This window comes from Mobula hypostoma, unplaced genomic scaffold, assembly GCF_963921235.1.
Source record: "Mobula hypostoma unplaced genomic scaffold, sMobHyp1.1 scaffold_91, whole genome shotgun sequence".
Classification (NCBI taxonomy): domain Eukaryota; kingdom Metazoa; phylum Chordata; class Chondrichthyes; order Myliobatiformes; family Myliobatidae; genus Mobula; species Mobula hypostoma.
In genome coordinates, this window is record NW_026948190.1 from 5,001 (window position 1) to 23,987 (window position 18,987).

The following is an 18,987-nucleotide window of genomic DNA, read 5'->3' on the forward strand; positions in this document are numbered from 1 at the left end:
GGTGGGGAGTGTCGAGGGACAGGGGGACCTCGGGGTACGAGGGTAGGACACGCACCGTGAACGGAGGGGAGTGTCGAGGGACAGGGGGACCTCGGGGTACGAGGGTAGGACACGCACCGTGAACGGAGGGGAGTGTCGAGGGACAGGGGGACCTCGGGGTACGAGGGTAGGACACGCACCGTGAACGGAGGGGAGTGTCGAGGGACAGGGGGACCTCGGGGTACGAGGGTGGGACACGCACCGTGAACGGTGGGGAGTGTCGAGGGACAGGGGGACCTCGGGGTACGAGGGTAGGACACGCACCGTGAACGGTGGGGAGTGTCGAGGGACAGGGGGACCTCGGGGTACGAGGGTAGGACACGCACCGTGAACGGAGGGGAGTGTCGAGGGACAGGGGGACCTCGGGGTACGAGGGTAAGACACGCACCGTGAACGGTGGAGAGTGTCGAGGGACAGGGGGACCTCGGGGTACGAGGGTAGGACACGCACCGTGAACGGTGGGGAGTGTCGAGGGACAGGGGGACTTCGGTGTACAAGGGTAGGACACGCACCGTGAACGGTGGGGAGTGTCGAGGGACAGGGGGACCTCGGGGTACGAGGGTAGGACACGCACCGTGAACGGAGGGGAGTGTCGAGGGACAGGGGGACTTCGGTGTACAAGGGTAGGACACGCACCGTGAACGGTGGGGAGTGTCGAGGGACAGGGGGACCTTGGGGTACGAGGGTGGGACACGCACCGTGAACGGTGGGGAGTGTCGAGGGACAGGGGGACCTCGGGGTACGAGGGTAAGACACGCACCGTGAACGGTGGGGAGTGTCGAGGGACAGGGGGACCTCGGGGTACGAGGGTAAGACACGCACCGTGAACGGTGGAGAGTGTCGAGGGACAGGGGGACCTCGGGGTACGAGGGTAGGACACGCACCGTGAACGGTGGGGAGTGTCGAGGGACAGGGGGACTTCGGTGTACAAGGGTAGGACACGCACCGTGAACGGTGGGGAGTGTCGAGGGACAGGGGGACCTCGGGGTACGAGGGTGGGACACGCACCGTGAACGGTGGGGAGTGTCGAGGGACAGGGGGACCTCGGGGTACGAGGGTAGGACACGCACCGTGAACGGTGGGGAGTGTCGAGGGACAGGGGGACCTCGGGGTACGAGGGTAGGACACGCACCGTGAACGGTGGGGAGTGTCGAGGGACAGGGGGACTTCGGTGTACAAGGGTAGGACACGCACCGTGAACGGTGGGGAGTGTCGAGGGACAGGGGGACCTCGGGGTACGAGGGTGGGACACGCACCGTGAACGGTGGGGAGTGTCGAGGGACAGGGGGGCTGTGATGTACATACAGTACCTGCTGAAAGTATTCACCCGCTTTTGGAAGTTATCGTGTTTTATTCTTTTACGACGTTGAATCACAGTGGATTTCGTCTGGCTTTTTCTGACACTGATCGACAGAAAAAGACTCTTTCGTGTCTCAATGAAAACAGATCTCTACAAAGTGATCTAAATTAACCACAAATATAAAACACAAAATAATCGATGGCATTAATTCACCCTCTTTAAAATGACACAGCAAATCATCACTGGTGCAGCCAGTTGGTTTTAGAGGTCACATCATTAGTTAAATGGAGGACAGTCTGCTCTAGGCAGATTTACAGCTCAGCCATATACTTCCCATTTCTTGATGACTGACTTAACTGTACTCCAAGGGAATATTCAGTGACCTGGAAATTCTCTCGTATCCGTCTCCTGACCTGTGCTATTCAAGAACCTTTTTGTCGAGTTGCTTGCAGTGTGTTTTTGTCTTCATGGTGTAGTTTCTTGCCTGGATACTGACTCACCAGCAGTTGGACCTTCCAGATACAGGTGTATTTTTACTACAAACAATTGAAACACCTCAACTGCGTGCACTGATCTCCATTTAACTAATTATGTGACTTCTGAAACCAACTGGCTGCACCTGGCTGAAAAAAATTCTCCTCATCTCTGTTTTAAATCGGTACCCTCTAATTCTAAGACTGTGGCCTCTTGTCCTGGACTCACCCACCAAGGGAAACAGCCTTTCCACATCTACTCTGTCCAACCCTTTCAACATTCGAAATGTTTCTATGAGGTCCCCTCTCATTCTTCTATACTCTGATGAATACAGTCCAAGAGCCGACAAACGCTCCTCATATGTTAGCCCCTGCATTCCAGGAATCGTCCTCGTAAATCTTCTCTGAACTCTCTCCAACATCAGTACATCCCTTCTAAGATAGGGGGGCCAAAACTGCACACAAAAAGGAAAAAACACTTCCTCCCTCACCACCATTCAGGGCCCCAGACAGTCCTTCCAGGTGAGGCGACACTTCACCTGTGAGTCGACTGGGGTGATGTACTGCGTCCGGTGCTCCCGATGTGGCCTTCTATATATTGGCGAGACCCGACGCAGACTGGGAGACCGCTTTGCTGAACATCTACGCTCTGTCCGCCAGAGAAAGCAGGATCTCCCGGTGGCCACACATTTTAATTCCACGTCCCATTCCCATTCTGATATGTCTATCCACGGCCTCCTCTACTGTAAAGATGAGGCCACACACAGGTTGGAGGAACAACACCTTATATTCCGTATGGGTAGCCCTCCAACCTGATGGCATGAACATTGACTTCTCAAAGTTCCGCTAAGGCCCCACCTCCCCCTCGTACCCCATCTGTTATTTATTTTTATACACACATTCTTTCTCTCACTCTCCTTTTTCTCCATCTCTCCCTCTGACTATACCCCTTGCCCATCCTCTGGGTTCCCCCCCCCCTTGTCTTTCTTCCCGGACCTCCTGTCCCATGATCCTCTCGTATCCCCTTTGCCAATCACCTGTCCAGCTCTTGGCTCCATCCCTCCCCCTCCTGTCTTCTCCTATCATTTTGGATCTCCCCCTCCCACTGCAACTTTCAAATCCCTTACTAGCTCTTCCTTCAGTTAGTCCTGACGAAGGGTCTCGGCCTGAAACGTCGACTGCACCTCTTCCTAGAGATGCTGCCTGGCCTGCTGCGTTCACCAGCAACTTTGATGTGTGTTGCACAAAAAGAGTCCTTTTTCCTGTTGAGGAAGTGTCATTAAGTGCGCTGCGATTCAAATGTTGTAAATCAGTAAAAGATTTTTTTAAGTCTTCCGGGGGCGCTGGGCGGGATGGTACGCTCGTCTCAGCCCAGCCCGTCCGCGGCCCGTTGAATCCCGTGTCAACCCTCTGCGCTCGGAGGGTCCAGTTGTGCGAGGGTGTTGGCCGCGAGATTAAGATCGTTCCAGTGCAATGTCGAGGGGACGGGGGTCTTTCTTCCGGGGTCTCGGGGGGGTGGTGGTTGACGCTGCTGGGGGTTAACTTGGCTCACGGCCTTCCTTTGCCCACCACAGGTGTTCGGGCAGCTGCCCAAGGTGCAGGACGGAGACCTGGTACTCTTCCAGTCCAACGCCATCCTCCGCTATCTGGGAAGCAAATTCGGTGAGGCAGGTGGAGGAGGGGAGGGAGCGAGGGCCCAGGAGGTGGAAGAGGGTGGTGGGAGGTTGGGTGTAAAGACGGGGGGGGGGGGAGCAGCGAGATTCAGGGGCTTGTCTGGGCGGGGAGGACCTCCCGTGGGCACCCCTCCCCGACACCATCCCACCCTCCACTCTCCCCTCACTGGCCCCTCAAGGCCTGCCCAACCCACCCCACACACACACACAACCTCCACCCTCCCTTCCTCCTGCCCCTCACGACCGACGCCAGGCAGGGTCCCGAGGCCGACGGGAGAGGGGTGCGTCGGAGAGGGGTGCGTCGGAGAGTGGCGGTGGGGGAGGGGGGCAGCAGGGAACGAGGGAGGGCCACTAAGCCTGAAGGAGGGAGTGGACGGAGGGGAGCGGAGGAGGTGGGAGAGCTGCTTTGGGGCGACCCCTGACCCCACTCTCTGCCCTCTGGGCCCTGCAGGGTGCCATGGGACGGACATTAAGGTCAACGCCGAGATCGATATGATCAACGACGGGGTGGAGGATCTGAGGATCAAGTACCTCACCCTCATCTACAAGAACTACGTGAGTGAGGGGAGAGCGGGAAAGGGAGGGAAGGTGAAGGGGAGGGCGGATGGAGTGGAGGGAGGGATGGGAGTTGGGAGGAGGAGTGGAGGGAGGGAGGGATGGGAGTTGGGAGGAGGAGTGGAGGGAGGGAGGGATGGGAGTTGGGAGGAGTGGAAGGAGGGAGGAGGAGTGGAGGGAGGGAGGGATGGGAGTTGGGAGGAGGAGTGGAGGGAGGGAGGGATGGGAGTTGGGAGGAGGAGTGGAGGGGAGGTGGGGATGGGAGTTGGGAGGAGGAGTGGAGGGAGGGAGGGATGGGAGTTGGGAGGAGGAGTGGAGGGAGGGAGGGATGGGAGTTGGGAGGAGGAGTGGAGGGAGGGATGGGAGTTGGGAGGAGGAGTGGAGGGAGGGATGGGAGTTGGGAGGAGGAGTGGAGGGAGGGAGGGATGGGAGTTGGGAGAAGGAGTGGAGGGAGGGAGGGATGGGAGTTGGGAGGAGGAGTGGAGGGAGGGATGGGAGTTGGGAGGAGGAGTGGAGGGAGGGATGGGAGTTGGGAGAGGAGGAGTGGAGGGAGGGATGGGAGTTGGGAGGAGGAGTGGAGGGAGGGAGGGATGGGAGTTGGGAGGAGGAGTGGAGGGGAGGGAGGGATGGGAGTTGGGAGGAGGAGTGGAGGGAGGGATGGGAGTTGGGAGGAGGAGTGGAGGGAGGGAGGGATGGGAGTTGGGAGGAGGAGTGGAGGGAGGGAGGGATGGGAGTTGGGAGGAGGAGTGGAGGGAGGGAGGGATGGGAGTTGGGAGGAGGAGTGGAGGGAGGGAGGGATGGGAGTTGGGAGGAGGAGTGGAGGGGAGGTGGGGATGGGAGTTGGGAGGAGGAGTGGAGGGGAGGTGGGGATGGGAGTTGGGCGGAGGAGTGGAGGGGAGGTGGCGATGGGAGTTGGGAGGAGGAGTGGAGGGGAGGTGGGGATGGGAGTTGGGAGGAGGAGTGGAGGGGAGGTGGGGATGGGAGTTGGGAGGAGGAGTGGAGGGAGGGATGGGAGTTGGGAGGAGGAGTGGAGGGAGGGATGGGAGTTGGGAGGAGGAGTGGAGGGAGGGATGGGAGTTGGGAGGAGGAGTGGAGGGGAGGTGGGGATGGGAGTTGGGAGGAGGAGGGGAGGTGGGGATGGGAGTTGGGCGGAGGAGTGGAGGGGAGGTGGCGATGGGAGTTGGGAGGAGGAGTGGAGGGGAGGTGGGGATGGGAGTTGGGAGGAGGAGTGGAGGGGAGGTGGCGATGGGAGTTGGGAGGAGGAGTGGAGTGGAGGGAGGGATGGGAGTTGGGAGGAGGAGTGGAGGGAGGGAGGGATGGGAGTTGGGAGGAGGAGTGGAGGGGAGGTGGCGATGGGAGTTGGGAGGAGGAGTGGAGGGGAGGTGGGGATGGGAGTTGGGAGGAGGAGTGGAGGGGAGGTGGGGATGGGAGTTGGGAGGAGGAGTGGAGGGGAGGTGGGGATGGGAGTTGGGAGAAGGAGTGGAGGGAGGGAGGGATGGGAGTTGGGAGGAGGAGTGGAGGGGAGGTGGGGATGGGAGTTGGGAGGAGGAGTGGAGGGGAGGTGGGGATGGGAGTTGGGAGGAGGAGTGGAGGGGAGGTGGGGATGGGAGTTGGGAGGAGGAGTGGAGGGGAGGTGGGGATGGGAGTTGGGAGGAGGAGTGGAGGGGAGGTGGGGATGGGAGTTCGGAGGAGGAGTGGAGGGGAGGTGGGGATGGGAGTTGGGCGGAGGAGTGGAGGGGAGGTGGCGATGGGAGTTGGGAGGAGGAGTGGAGGGGAGGTGGGGATGGGAGTTGGGAGGAGGAGTGGAGGGGAGGTGGGGATGGGAGTTGGGAGGAGGAGTGGAGGGGAGGTGGCGATGGGAGTTGGGAGGAGGAGTGGAGTGGAGGGAGGGATGGGAGTTGGGAGGAGGAGTGGAGGGAGGGAGGGATGGGAGTTGGGAGGAGGAGTGGAGGGGAGGTGGGGATGGGAGTTGGGAGGAGGAGTGGAGGGGAGGTGGCGATGGGAGTTGGGAGAAGGAGTGGAGGGAGGGAGGGATGGGAGTTGGGAGGAGGAGTGGAGGGGAGGTGGGGATGGGAGTTGGGAGAAGGAGTGGAGGGGAGGTGGGGATGGGAGTTGGGAGAAGGAGTGGAGGGAGGGAGGGATGGGAGTTGGGAGGAGGAGTGGAGGGGAGGTGGGGATGGGAGTTGGGAGAAGGAGTGGAGGGAGGGAGGGATGGGAGTTGGGAGGAGGAGTGGAGGGGAGGTGGGGATGGGAGTTGGGAGGAGGAGTGGAGGGGAGGTGGGGATGGGAGTTGGGACAAGGAGTGGAGGAAGGGAGGGATGGGAGTTGGGAGGAGGAGTGGAAGGGAGGTGGGGATGGGAGTTGGGAGGAGGAGTGGAGGGGAGGTGGCGATGGGAGTTGGGAGGAGGAGTGGAGGGGAGGTGGCGATGGGAGTTGGGAGGAGGAGTGGAGGGAGGGAGGGATGGGAGTTGGGAGGAGGAGTGGAGGGGAGGTGGGGATGGGAGTTGGGAGGAGGAGTGGAGGGGAGGTGGCGATGGGAGTTGGGAGGAGGAGTGGAGGGGAGGTGGCGATGGGAGTTGGGAGGAGGAGTGGAGGGAGGGAGGGATGGGAGTTGGGAGGAGGAGTGGAGGGGAGGTGGGGATGGGAGTTGGGAGGAGGAGTGGAGGGGAGGTGGCGATGGGAGTTGGGAGGAGGAGTGGAGGGGAGGTGGCGATGGGAGTTGGGAGGAGGAGTGGAGGGAGGGAGGGATGGGAGTTGGGAGGAGGAGTGGAGGGGAGGTGGCGATGGGAGTTGGGAGGAGGAGTGGAGGGGAGGTGGCGATGGGAGTTGGGAGGAGGAGTGGAGGGAGGGAGGGATGGGAGTTGGGAGGAGGAGTGGAGGGAGGGAGGGATGGGAGTTGGGAGGAGGAGTGGAGGGGAGGTGGGGATGGGAGTTGGGAGGAGGAGTGGAGGGGAGGTGGGGATGGGAGTTGGGCGGAGGAGTGGAGGGGAGGTGGCGATGGGAGTTGGGAGGAGGAGTGGAGGGGAGGTGGGGATGGGAGTTGGGAGGAGGAGTGGAGGGGAGGTGGGGATGGGAGTTGGGAGGAGGAGTGGAGGGAGGGATGGGAGTTGGGAGGAGGAGTGGAGGGAGGGATGGGAGTTGGGAGGAGGAGTGGAGGGGAGGTGGGGATGGGAGTTCGGAGGAGGAGGGGAGGTGGGGATGGGAGTTGGGCGGAGGAGTGGAGGGGAGGTGGCGATGGGAGTTGGGAGGAGGAGTGGAGGGGAGGTGGGGATGGGAGTTGGGAGGAGGAGTGGAGGGGAGGTGGCGATGGGAGTTGGGAGGAGGAGTGGAGTGGAGGGAGGGATGGGAGTTGGGAGGAGGAGTGGAGGGAGGGAGGGATGGGAGTTGGGAGGAGGAGTGGAGGGGAGGTGGCGATGGGAGTTGGGAGGAGGAGTGGAGGGAGGGAGGGATGGGAGTTGGGAGGAGGAGTGGAGGGGAGGTGGGGATGGGAGTTGGGAGGAGGAGTGGAGGGGAGGTGGCGATGGGAGTTGGGAGGAGGAGTGGAGGGGAGGTGGCGATGGGAGTTGGGAGGAGGAGTGGAGGGAGGGAGGGATGGGAGTTGGGAGGAGGAGTGGAGGGGAGGTGGCGATGGGAGTTGGGAGGAGGAGTGGAGGGGAGGTGGCGATGGGAGTTGGGAGGAGGAGTGGAGGGAGGGAGGGATGGGAGTTGGGAGGAGGAGTGGAGGGAGGTGGCGATGGGAGTTGGGAGGAGGAGTGGAGGGGAGGTGGCGATGGGAGTTGGGAGGAGGAGTGGAGGGAGGGAGGGATGGGAGTTGGGAGGAGGAGTGGAGGGAGGGAGGGATGGGAGTTGGGAGGAGGAGTGGAGGGGAGGTGGGGATGGGAGTTGGGAGGAGGAGTGGAGGGGAGGTGGGGATGGGAGTTGGGCGGAGGAGTGGAGGGGAGGTGGCGATGGGAGTTGGGAGGAGGAGTGGAGGGGAGGTGGGGATGGGAGTTGGGAGGAGGAGTGGAGGGGAGGTGGGGATGGGAGTTGGGAGGAGGAGTGGAGGGAGGGATGGGAGTTGGGAGGAGGAGTGGAGGGAGGGATGGGAGTTGGGAGGAGGAGTGGAGGGGAGGTGGGGATGGGAGTTCGGAGGAGGAGGGGAGGTGGGGATGGGAGTTGGGCGGAGGAGTGGAGGGGAGGTGGCGATGGGAGTTGGGAGGAGGAGTGGAGGGGAGGTGGGGATGGGAGTTGGGAGGAGGAGTGGAGGGGAGGTGGCGATGGGAGTTGGGAGGAGGAGTGGAGTGGAGGGAGGGATGGGAGTTGGGAGGAGGAGTGGAGGGAGGGAGGGATGGGAGTTGGGAGGAGGAGTGGAGGGGAGGTGGCGATGGGAGTTGGGAGGAGGAGTGGAGGGGAGGTGGGGATGGGAGTTGGGAGGAGGAGTGGAGGGGAGGTGGGGATGGGAGTTGGGAGGAGGAGTGGAGGGGAGGTGGGGATGGGAGTTGGGAGAAGGAGTGGAGGGAGGGAGGGATGGGAGTTGGGAGGAGGAGTGGAGGGGAGGTGGGGATGGGAGTTGGGAGGAGGAGTGGAGGGGAGGTGGGGATGGGAGTTGGGAGGAGGAGTGGAGGGGAGGTGGGGATGGGAGTTGGGAGGAGGAGTGGAGGGGAGGTGGGGATGGGAGTTGGGAGGTGGAGTGGAGGGGAGGTGGGGATGGGAGTTCGGAGGAGGAGTGGAGGGGAGGTGGGGATGGGAGTTGGGCGGAGGAGTGGAGGGGAGGTGGCGATGGGAGTTGGGAGGAGGAGTGGAGGGGAGGTGGGGATGGGAGTTGGGAGGAGGAGTGGAGGGGAGGTGGGGATGGGAGTTGGGAGGAGGAGTGGAGGGGAGGTGGCGATGGGAGTTGGGAGGAGGAGTGGAGTGGAGGGAGGGATGGGAGTTGGGAGGAGGAGTGGAGGGAGGGAGGGATGGGAGTTGGGAGGTGGAGTGGAGGGGAGGTGGGGATGGGAGTTGGGAGGAGGAGTGGAGGGGAGGTGGCGATGGGAGTTGGGAGAAGGAGTGGAGGGAGGGAGGGATGGGAGTTGGGAGGAGGAGTGGACGGGAGGTGGGGATGGGAGTTGGGAGAAGGAGTGGAGGGGAGGTGGGGATGGGAGTTGGGAGAAGGAGTGGAGGGAGGGAGGGATGGGAGTTGGGAGGAGGAGTGGAGGGGAGGTGGGGATGGGAGTTGGGAGGAGGAGTGGAGGGGAGGTGGCGATGGGAGTTGGGAGGAGGAGTGGAGTGGAGGGAGGGATGGGAGTTGGGAGGAGGAGTGGAGGGAGGGAGGGATGGGAGTTGGGAGGAGGAGTGGAGGGGAGGTGGGGATGGGAGTTGGGAGGAGGAGTGGAGGGGAGGTGGCGATGGGAGTTGGGAGAAGGAGTGGAGGGAGGGAGGGATGGGAGTTGGGAGGAGGAGTGGAGGGGAGGTGGGGATGGGAGTTGGGAGAAGGAGTGGAGGGGAGGTGGGGATGGGAGTTGGGAGAAGGAGTGGAGGGAGGGAGGGATGGGAGTTGGGAGGAGGAGTGGAGGGGAGGTGGGGATGGGAGTTGGGAGAAGGAGTGGAGGGAGGGAGGGATGGGAGTTGGGAGGAGGAGTGGAGGGGAGGTGGGGATGGGAGTTGGGAGGAGGAGTGGAGGGGAGGTGGGGATGGGAGTTGGGACAAGGAGTGGAGGGAGGGAGGGATGGGAGTTGGGAGGAGGAGTGGATGGGAGGTGGGGATGGGAGTTGGGAGGAGGAGTGGAGGGGAGGTGGCGATGGGAGTTGGGAGGAGGAGTGGAGGGGAGGTGGCGATGGGAGTTGGGAGGAGGAGTGGAGGGAGGGAGGGATGGGAGTTGGGAGGAGGAGTGGAGGGGAGGTGGGGATGGGAGTTGGGAGGAGGAGTGGAGGGGAGGTGGCGATGGGAGTTGGGAGGAGGAGTGGAGGGGAGGTGGCGATGGGAGTTGGGAGGAGGAGTGGAGGGAGGGAGGGATGGGAGTTGGGAGGAGGAGTGGAGGGGAGGTGGCGATGGGAGTTGGGAGGAGGAGTGGAGGGGAGGTGGCGATGGGAGTTGGGAGGAGGAGTGGAGGGAGGGAGGGATGGGAGTTGGGAGGAGGAGTGGAGGGGAGGTGGGGATGGGAGTTGGGAGGAGGAGTGGAGGGAGGGAGGGATGGGAGTTGGGAGGAGGAGTGGAGGGAGGGAGGGATGGGAGTTGGGAGGAGGAGTGGAGGGGAGGTGGCGATGGGAGTTGGGAGGAGGAGTGGAGGGGAGGTGGCGATGGGAGTTGGGAGGAGGAGTGGAGGGAGGGAGGGATGGGAGTTGGGAGGAGGAGTGGAGGGGAGGTGGGGATGGGAGTTGGGAGGAGGAGTGGAGGGGAGGTGGCGATGGGAGTTGGGAGGAGGAGTGGAGGGGAGGTGGCGATGGGAGTTGGGAGGCAGAGGGAAGGAGGGATGGGGAGTGGAGGGGAGGTGGCGATGGGGAGGGTGAGAAGGAGGGAGTGAGTGCTGAGAGTGGAGGAGGAGACAGGCAGGCGGTTGAAGCAGGGGCCGAGCTGGGGATTGAGGAGGTTGACTCGCTGAACGGTCCCCGTCATTCCCTTACCCCAGGAGACCGGGAAGGCCGATTTCATCAAAAGTCTCCCGGACGAACTGAAGTGGTTCGAGGGACTGCTGAAAAATAACAATAAGGGGGAAAGCGCAGGATTCATCCACGGAGAGAAGGTCAGTGACAGAGAGGGGCGTCCCAGGAGCGCTCGGTGCCCACACTGGGGATAACGTGGGGGGGGGTAGGGACACACTGTGGGGGTGATGTAGAGGGAGCTCCACACCGTGTCTGACCTGCGTCCCGGGAGCGCTCGGTGCCCACACTGGGGATAAAGTGGGGGGGACACACTGTGGGGGTGACGTAGAGGGAGCTCCACACTGTGTCTGACCCGTGTCCCGGGAGCGCTCGGTGCCCACACTGGGGATAACGTGGGGGGGGGTAGGGACACACTGTGGGGGTGATGTAGAGGGAGCTCCGCACTGTGTCTGACCCGTGTCCCGGGAGCGCTCGGTGCCCACACTGGGGATAACGTGGGGGGGGGTAGGGACACACTGTGGGGGTGATGTAGAGGGAGCTCCACACCGTGTCTGACCTGCGTCCCGGGAGCGCTCGGTGCCCACACTGGGGATAAAGTGGGGGGGACACACTGTGGGGGTGACGTAGAGGGAGCTCCACACCGTGTCTGACCCGTATCCGAGGAGCGCTCGGTGCCCACACTGGGGATAAAGTGGGTAGGGACACACTGTGGGGGTGATGTAGAGGGAGCTCCACACCGTGTCTGACCTGCGTCCCGGGAGCGCTCGGTGCCCACACTGGGGATAAAGTGGGGGGGACACACTGTGGGGGTGATGTAGAGGGAGCTCCACACCGTGTCTGACCCGTGTCCCGGGAACGCTCGGTGTCCACACTGGGGATAAAGTGGGGGGAGGGACACACTGTGGGGGTGATGTAGAGGGAGCTCCACACCGTGTCTGACCCGTGTCCTGGGAGCGCTCGGTGCCCACACTGGGGATAAAGTGGGGGGGTTAGGGACACACTGTGGGGGTGATGTAGAGGGAGCTCCACACTGTGTCTGACCCGTGTCCTGGGACCGCTCGGTGCCCACACTGGGGATAAAGTGGGGGGGACACACTGTGGGGGTGATGTAGACGGAGCTCCACACCGTGTCTGACCCGTGTCCCGGGAGCGCTCGGTGCCCACACTGGGGATAAAGTGGGGGGACACACTGTGGGGGTGATGTAGAGGGAGCTCCACACCGTGTCTGACCCGTGTCCCGGGAGCGCTCGGTGCCCACACTGGGGATAAAGTGGGGGGGTGGACACACTGTGGGGGTGATGTAGAGGGAGCTCCACACCGTGTCTGACCCGTGTCCCGGGAGCGCTCGGTGCCCACACTGGGGATAAAGTGGGGGGACACACTGTGGGGGTGATGTAGAGGGAGCTCCACACCGTGTCTGACCCGTGTCCCGGGAGCGCTCGGTGCCCACACTGGGGATAAAGTGGGGGGACACACTGTGGGGGTGATGTAGAGGGAGCTCCACACCGTGTCTGACCCGTGTCCCGGGAGCGCTCGGTGCCCACACTGGGGATAAAGTGGGGGGACACACTGTGGGGGTGATGTAGAGGGAGCTCCACACCATGTCTGACCCGTGTCCCGGGAGCGCTCGGTGCCCACACTGGGGATAAAGTGGGGGGGGACACACTGTGGGGGTGATGTAGAGGGAGCTCCACACCGTGTCTGACCCGTGTCCCGGGAGCGCTCGGTGCCCACACTGGGGATAAAGTGGGGGGGTGGACACACTGTGGGGGTGATGTAGAGGGAGCTCCACACCGTGTCTGACCCGTGTCCCGGGAGCGCTCGGTGCCCACACTGGGGATAAAGTGGGGGGGTGGACACACTGTGGGGGTGATGTAGAGGGAGCTCCACACCGTGTCTGACCCGTGTCCCGGGAGCGCTCGGTGCCCACACTGGGGATAAAGTGGGGGGACACACTGTGGGGGTGATGTAGAGGGAGCTCCACACCGTGTCTGACCCGTGTCCCGGGAGCGCTCGGTGCCCACACTGGGGATAAAGTGGGGGGTAGGGACACACTGTGGGGGTGATGTAGAGGGAGCTCCACACCGTGTCTGACCCGTGTCCCGGGAACGCTCGGTGCCCACACTGGGGATAAAGTGGGGGACACACTGTGGGGGTGATGTAGAGGGAGCTCCACACCGTGTCTGACCCGTGTCCCGGGAGCGCTCGGTGCCCACACTGGGGATAAAGTGGGGGGACACACTGTGGGGGTGATGTAGAGGGAGCTCCACACCGTGTCTGACCCGTGTCCCGGGAGCGCTCGGTGCCCACACTGGGGATAAAGTGGGGGGTAGGGACACACTGTGGGGGTGATGTAGAGGGAGCTCCACACCGTGTCTGACCCGTGTCCCGGGAGCGCTCGGTGCCCACACTGGGGATAAAGTGGGGGGGGGGACACACTGTGGGGGTGATGTAGAGGGAGCTCCACACCGTGTCTGACCCGTGTCCCGGGAGAGCTCGGTGCCCACACTGGGGATAAAGTGGGGGGACACACAGTGGGGGTGATGTAGAGGGAGCTCCACACCGTGTCTGACCCGTGTGATACGTCTGACTCTGGTGAGCTCTCTAACTTTCTCATTCTCATTGCACCCCCACACCCCCCCAGATCTGCTACGCCGACTACAATCTGGTGGACTTGCTGCTGAACCTGCAGACGCTGGAGCCCACGTGCCTGAAGGAGCTGCCCCTGCTGCAGGCCTACTACCAGAGGGTGACCTCGAGGCCCGCACTCAGCAAGTACCTGAAGAGCGACGCCCACACCAAGCTGCCCATCAACGGCAACGGGAAGCAGTGATCCCCCCCGGCCCCGGCCCTGCGGCCGCCAGAGAGGGGAGATACTGTCCCCACTCCAACCGTCCCCATCGAGAGGGGCAGGGGCATAGAGATGAAGGCCACCGGACGCCACACACACACACACATTGACCATCACCAGTTCAACAGTCCCCGTCAAGAAGGCCCCCAGACCTCCACACCCATAGATACCGGCCTCAGGCCTCTCCGCACGCATAGATACAGGCCCCCGGCCTCTCCGCACGCATAGATACAGGCCCCCGGCCTCTCCGCACGCATAGATACAGGCCTCAGGCCTCTCCGCACCCACAGATACAGGCCTCAGGCCTCTCCGCACCCACAGATACAGGCCTCAGGCCTCTCCGCACCCACAGATACAGGCCTCAGGCCTCTCCGCACCCACAGATACAGGCCTCAGGCCTCTCCGCACCCACAGATACAGGCCTCAGGCCTCTCCGCACCCACAGATACAGGCCTCAGGCCTCTCCGCACGCATAGATACAGGCCCCCGGCCTCTCCGCACCCACAGATACAGGCCCCCGGCCTCTCCACACGCATGGATACAGGCCCCCGGCCTCTCCACACGCATAGATACAGGCCCCTGGCCTCTCCACACCTGACTAACACGCGCGCGCGCTCTCCCCTCTCGCTGCTTGGTACGAAATAAAGCTTCCCAAAGTTCTGACTGATGACGGTCTTCCTTTATGTCCCCCGCCGCCCTCTGTAAGAGTGGGGTCACCAAACTGGGGGCGGGGGGGTGTTGGCGGAGGAGACGGGGTGGGGCGTTTTTGGAAACCGGGAAGGTGGGGGGTGTGACAGAGGCAGGGTGGGCAGCGTGGGGGGTGGGGTAGAGTGCGTGTAGGGAAACGGGGTGGAGATTGCCGCTGCCGATTGAGGAAAGGGTAGACGGAGAGGTGGTGGGAGAGGGGGCCTACTTCCGCCAGCCACTCCACCCTCCCCATCGAACTGACCGCCCCCAGATACAGCCCGTGCAACAAAGAAGGAGACGCAGGCTCCGGAAGTCGTCTGACGCACCGTGTGACCAGCACAGCGCGGGTTTATTTGCAAAGGAGACATCTCTGTACACGTGAAAGAAGGGGAGATGGGGATGGGGGGGGTGAAGCCGGTGGAGGGGGGGGTTATGCCCTCTACTTCCGCCCCTTCCTCTTGCCCCCTGCCTCCTTGCCCCCGGGCCGGCTGTCCTTCTTCATGCGAGGGTCCACCATCCGATACTTGCCCTTCACCCCCGCGGGCCGCCCCGAACGCCGGGCAGCCCCCTTCTTGGACACGACGTAGGTGACCTCACGCTTCTCTCGGCCCAGCCCAGCCTTCTTGTAGATGCTGTCAGGGTAGAGGGGGAGAGAGGCAGTCAGTCTGGGGATGGGGAGGGGGTGAGGGACGGTCAGTCTCGGGACGGGGAGGGGGAGAGAGGCAGTCAGTCTCGGGACGGGGAGGGGGTGAGGGACGGTCAGTCTCGCGACGGGGAGGGGGAGAGAGGCAGTCAGTCTCGGGACGGGGAGGAGGAGAGGGACGGGGAGGGGTGAGGGACGGTCAGTCTCGGGACGGGGAGGGGGTGAGGGACGGGGAGGGGTGAGGGACGGTCAGTCTCGGGACGGGGAGGGGGTGAGGGACGGTCAGTCTCGGGACGGGGAGGGGGTGAGGGACGGGGAGGGGGTGAGGGACGGTCAGTCTCGGGACGGGGAGGGGGTGAGGGACGGGGAGGGGTGAGGGACGGGGAGGGGGTGAGTGGACGGTCAGTCTTGGGACGGGCTGTGAGCGGCTTGGATGGACAGCGGGGTGGGGGGAGGGGAGTGAATGACGCAGGGCGATGGGACGGGGTCGGGCACGGTGGCGGAGAGGGGCGGGGGGGCCAATGGACAGCAATGCGTGAGAGTGAAGGCGTGGGAGGGGGCGGAGGAAGAGAACCCGCACCTTCTCATCTGGGCCATCTTCTCCCGCTCTGAAATGTCGACGGTGTTTACCACGGCCTCAGCTTTCCTCTTCAGCTGCTCCATCTTCTTCAGGAACTGCAGCGGGAAGAGGAGACTGGTGAGAGTGTGCGGGGCGGGGCGGGGGGAGAGACGGAGAGTGGGTCGGGGGGGTCACGTACCCGGCGTTTCTTTCGGGCCTTGGCCTCGGCGACCTTCTTGATGGGCCGGGCGTTGATCTCGGCCCAGCGCCGGCGGAACTCGGCGGCCATGGCGGGGTCGAAGGGCGCCGGCCGCTGGCGGTACCTGTGCTCGTTGTCCACGAACCAGTCGGGCAGGGTCCCCTCGGGGTCCTCGAAGGCGTACCTGAGGGCGAGGGACGGCGTGCTCAGCATATCAACAGGGAAAGGTGCTCCCACCCTCCCCCACCTCCGACCCCTCGCCACAACCCACTCGCTCCCCCCCACCAGCCCGGCCCCTCACCTGTTGAAGGAATCGTCCACCAGGTCTCGGGCCCTTTTCCGTGACGTTGCGATGGCTGTCCCCAGGGCCAGGCCTTCGGGGTCCAGGACTCGATCTGAGTTCACAGGGGCAGACAAGGCTCAGAAACGTCTCATGGCCACGACGGGTCACGGAGGCTCCAGACCAGGGGTTTCGTGTCGGAGATAACCGTCCTGAGAGTGGGTCACAGGCTGGGATCTGACCCAGGGGTTCAGGGGTTTATATATAGAATAACAGATCCCCGGGAGTGGGTCACAGACTGGGATCTGATCCAGCGGTCCAGGGGGTTTATATATAGAATAACAGATCCCCGGGAGTGGGTCACAGACTGGGATCTGATCCAGGGGTTCAGTGGGTTTATATATAGAATAACAGATCCCCGGGAGTGGGTCACAGGCTGGGATCTGACCCAGGGGTTCAGGGGTTTATATATAGAATAACAGATCCCCGGGAGTGGGTTACAGACTGGGATCTGATCCAGGGGTTCAGGGGGTTTATATAGAGAATAACAGATCCCTGGGAGTGGGTCACAGGCTGGGATCTGACCCAGGGGTTCAGGGGTTTATATATAGAATAACAGATCCCCGGGAGTGGGTTACAGGCTGGGATCTGATCCAGGGGTTCACGGGTTTATATATAGAATAACAGATCCCCAGGCGTGGGTCACAGGCTGGGATCTGACCCAGGGGTTCAGGGGTTAATATATAGAATAACAGATCCCTGGAAGTGGGTTACAGACTGGGATCTGATCCAGGGGTTCAGGGGGTTTATATATAGAATAACAGATCCCTGGGAGTGGGTGCCGGGCTGGGATATGATCCAGGGGTTCAGGGGTTTATATATAGAATAACAGATCCCCGGGAGTGGGTTACAGACTGGGATCTGATCCAGGGGTTCAGGGGGTTTATATATAAAATAACAGATCCCTGGGAGTGGGTGCCGGACTGGGATATGATCCAGGGGTTCAGGGGTTTATATATAGAATAACAGATCCCCGGGAGTGGGTTACAGGCTGGGATCTGATCCAGGGGTTCAGGGAGTTTATACATAGAATAACAGATCCCCGGAAGTGGGTTATAGGCTGGGATCTGATCCAGGGGTTCAGGGGGTTTATATATAGAATAACAGATCCCTGGGAGTGGGTCACAGGCCGGGATCTGATCCGGGGGCTCAGGGCGTTTATATATAGAATGACAGATCCCCGGGAGTGGGTCACAGGCCGGGATCTGATATGGGGGTTCAGGGGGTTTATATATAGAATAACAGATCCCCGGGATCAACAGGGATGTAATCTAACTCACTCACCACACTTCTTCACTGGAACCACCTCAAACTCGTCATCTTCGTCAGCCGGGGCTCTCCGGTTTGGTCCCACAGCGTTCTTCATCTGCTGGATGTCACTGGAAGTTTGGATCAAGAAGTCAGAGAGCAAATGGGATGGAACAGATCAAGGGGGCTCCCTCTACATCACCCCCACAGTGTGTCCCCCCCTACTTTATCCCCAGTGTGGGCACCGAGCGCTCCACGGATACGGGTCAGACACGGTGTGGAGCTCCCTCTACATCACCCCCACAGTGTGTCCCCCCCCACTTTATCCCCAGTGTGGGCACCGAGCGCTCCCGGGACATGGGTCAGACACGGTGTGGAGCTCCCTCTACATCACCCCCACAGTGTGTCCCCCCCCACTTTATCCCCAGTGTGGGCACCGAGCGCTCTCGGGACACGGGTCAGACACGGTGCGGAGCTCCCTCTACATCACCCCCACAGTGTGTCCTCCCACTTTATCCCCAGTGTGGGCACCGAGCGCTCCCGGGACACGGGTCAGACACGGTGTGGAGCTCCCTCTACATCACCCCCACAGTGTGTCCCCCCCCACTTTATCCCCAGTGTCGGCACCGAGCGCTCCCGGGACACGGGTCAGACACGGTGTGGAGCTCCCTCTACATCACCCCCACAGTGTGTCCCCCCACTTTATCCCCAGTGTGGGCACCGAGCGCTCCCGGGACACGGGACAGACACGGTGTGGAGCTCCCTCTACGTCACCCCCACAGTGTGTCCCCCCCCCCCATTTTATCCCCAGTGTGGGCATCGAGCGTTCCCGGGACACGGGTCAGACACGGTGTGGATCTCCTTCTGCATCACCCCCACAGTGTGTCCCCCCCCACTTTATCCCCAGTGTGGGCACCGAGCGCTCTCGGGACACGGGTCAGACACGGTGCGGAGCTCCCTCTACGTCACCCCCACAGTGTGTCCCCCCCCCACTTTATCCCCAGTGTGGGCACCGAGCGCTCCCGGGACACGGGTCAGACACGGTGTGGATCTCCCTCTGCATCACCCCCACAGTGTGTCCTCCCCCACTTTATCCCCAGTGTGGGCACCGAGCGCTCCCGGGACACGGGTCAGACACGGTGTGGAGCTCCCTCTACATCACCCCCACAGTGTGTCCCCCCACTTTATCCCCAGTGTGGGCACCGAGCGCTCCCGGGACACGGGTCAGACACGGTGCGGAGCTCCCTCTACGTCACCCCCACAGTGTGTCCACCCCCCCACTTTATCCCCAGTGTGGGCACCGAGCGCTCCCGGGACACGGGTCAGACACGGTGTGGAGCTCCCTCTACGTCACCCCCACAGTGTGTTCCCCCACTTTATCCCCAGTGTGGACACCGAGCGCTCCCGGGACACGGGCCAGACACGGTGTGGAGCTCCCTCTACGTCACCCCCACAGTGTGTCCCTACCCCACTTTATCCCCAGTGTGGGCACCAAGCACTCCCGGGACACAGGTCAGACACGGTGTGGAGCTCCCTCTACGTCACCCCCACAGTGTGTCCCTACCCCACTTTATCCCCAGTGTGGGCACCGAGCGCTCCCGGGACACGGGTCAGACACGGTGTGGAGCTCCCTCTACGTCACCCCCACAGTGTGTCCCCCTCCACTTTATCCCCAGTGTGGGCACCGAGCGCTCCCGGGACACGGGTCAGACACGGTGTGGAGCTCCCTCTACATCACCCCCACAGTGTGTCCTCTCCACTTTATCCCCAGTGTGGGCACCGAGCGCTCCCGGGACACGGGTCAGACATGGTGTGGAGCTCCCTCTACATCACCCCCACAGTGTGTCCCCCCCACTTTAT

At 62.6% G+C, this 18,987-nt stretch overlaps 2 protein-coding genes across 3 annotated transcripts in view; one reads left to right on the forward strand and one right to left on the reverse strand.

The window, feature by feature from the left end:
• The window catches only part of LOC134341740 (glutathione S-transferase P-like), an 18,191-nt gene extending 4,449 nt beyond the window's left edge, over positions 1 to 13,742 (forward strand). For both annotated transcript variants that reach the window (XM_063039647.1, XM_063039646.1), the window contains exons 4-7: positions 3,387 to 3,474; positions 3,937 to 4,040; positions 10,627 to 10,740; positions 13,245 to 13,742. In XM_063039647.1, coding sequence (XP_062895717.1) covers positions 3,387 to 3,474; positions 3,937 to 4,040; positions 10,627 to 10,740; positions 13,245 to 13,433 — 495 coding nt within the window. In that variant the 3' untranslated portion in view covers positions 13,434 to 13,742. The remainder of the gene's footprint in view (positions 1 to 3,386; positions 3,475 to 3,936; positions 4,041 to 10,626; positions 10,741 to 13,244) is intronic.
• Positions 13,743 to 14,459: 717 nt separating this feature from the next.
• Positions 14,460 to 18,987, reverse strand: part of ftsj3 (FtsJ RNA 2'-O-methyltransferase 3) — a 42,149-nt gene continuing 37,621 nt past the window's right edge. Inside the window, exons 17-21 of the mRNA XM_063039648.1 lie at positions 17,164 to 17,258; positions 15,841 to 15,934; positions 15,540 to 15,723; positions 15,362 to 15,456; positions 14,460 to 14,770 (exon numbers count right to left, since the gene is read on the reverse strand). Coding sequence (XP_062895718.1) covers positions 14,578 to 14,770; positions 15,362 to 15,456; positions 15,540 to 15,723; positions 15,841 to 15,934; positions 17,164 to 17,258 — 661 coding nt within the window. The 3' untranslated portion in view covers positions 14,460 to 14,577. The remainder of the gene's footprint in view (positions 14,771 to 15,361; positions 15,457 to 15,539; positions 15,724 to 15,840; positions 15,935 to 17,163; positions 17,259 to 18,987) is intronic.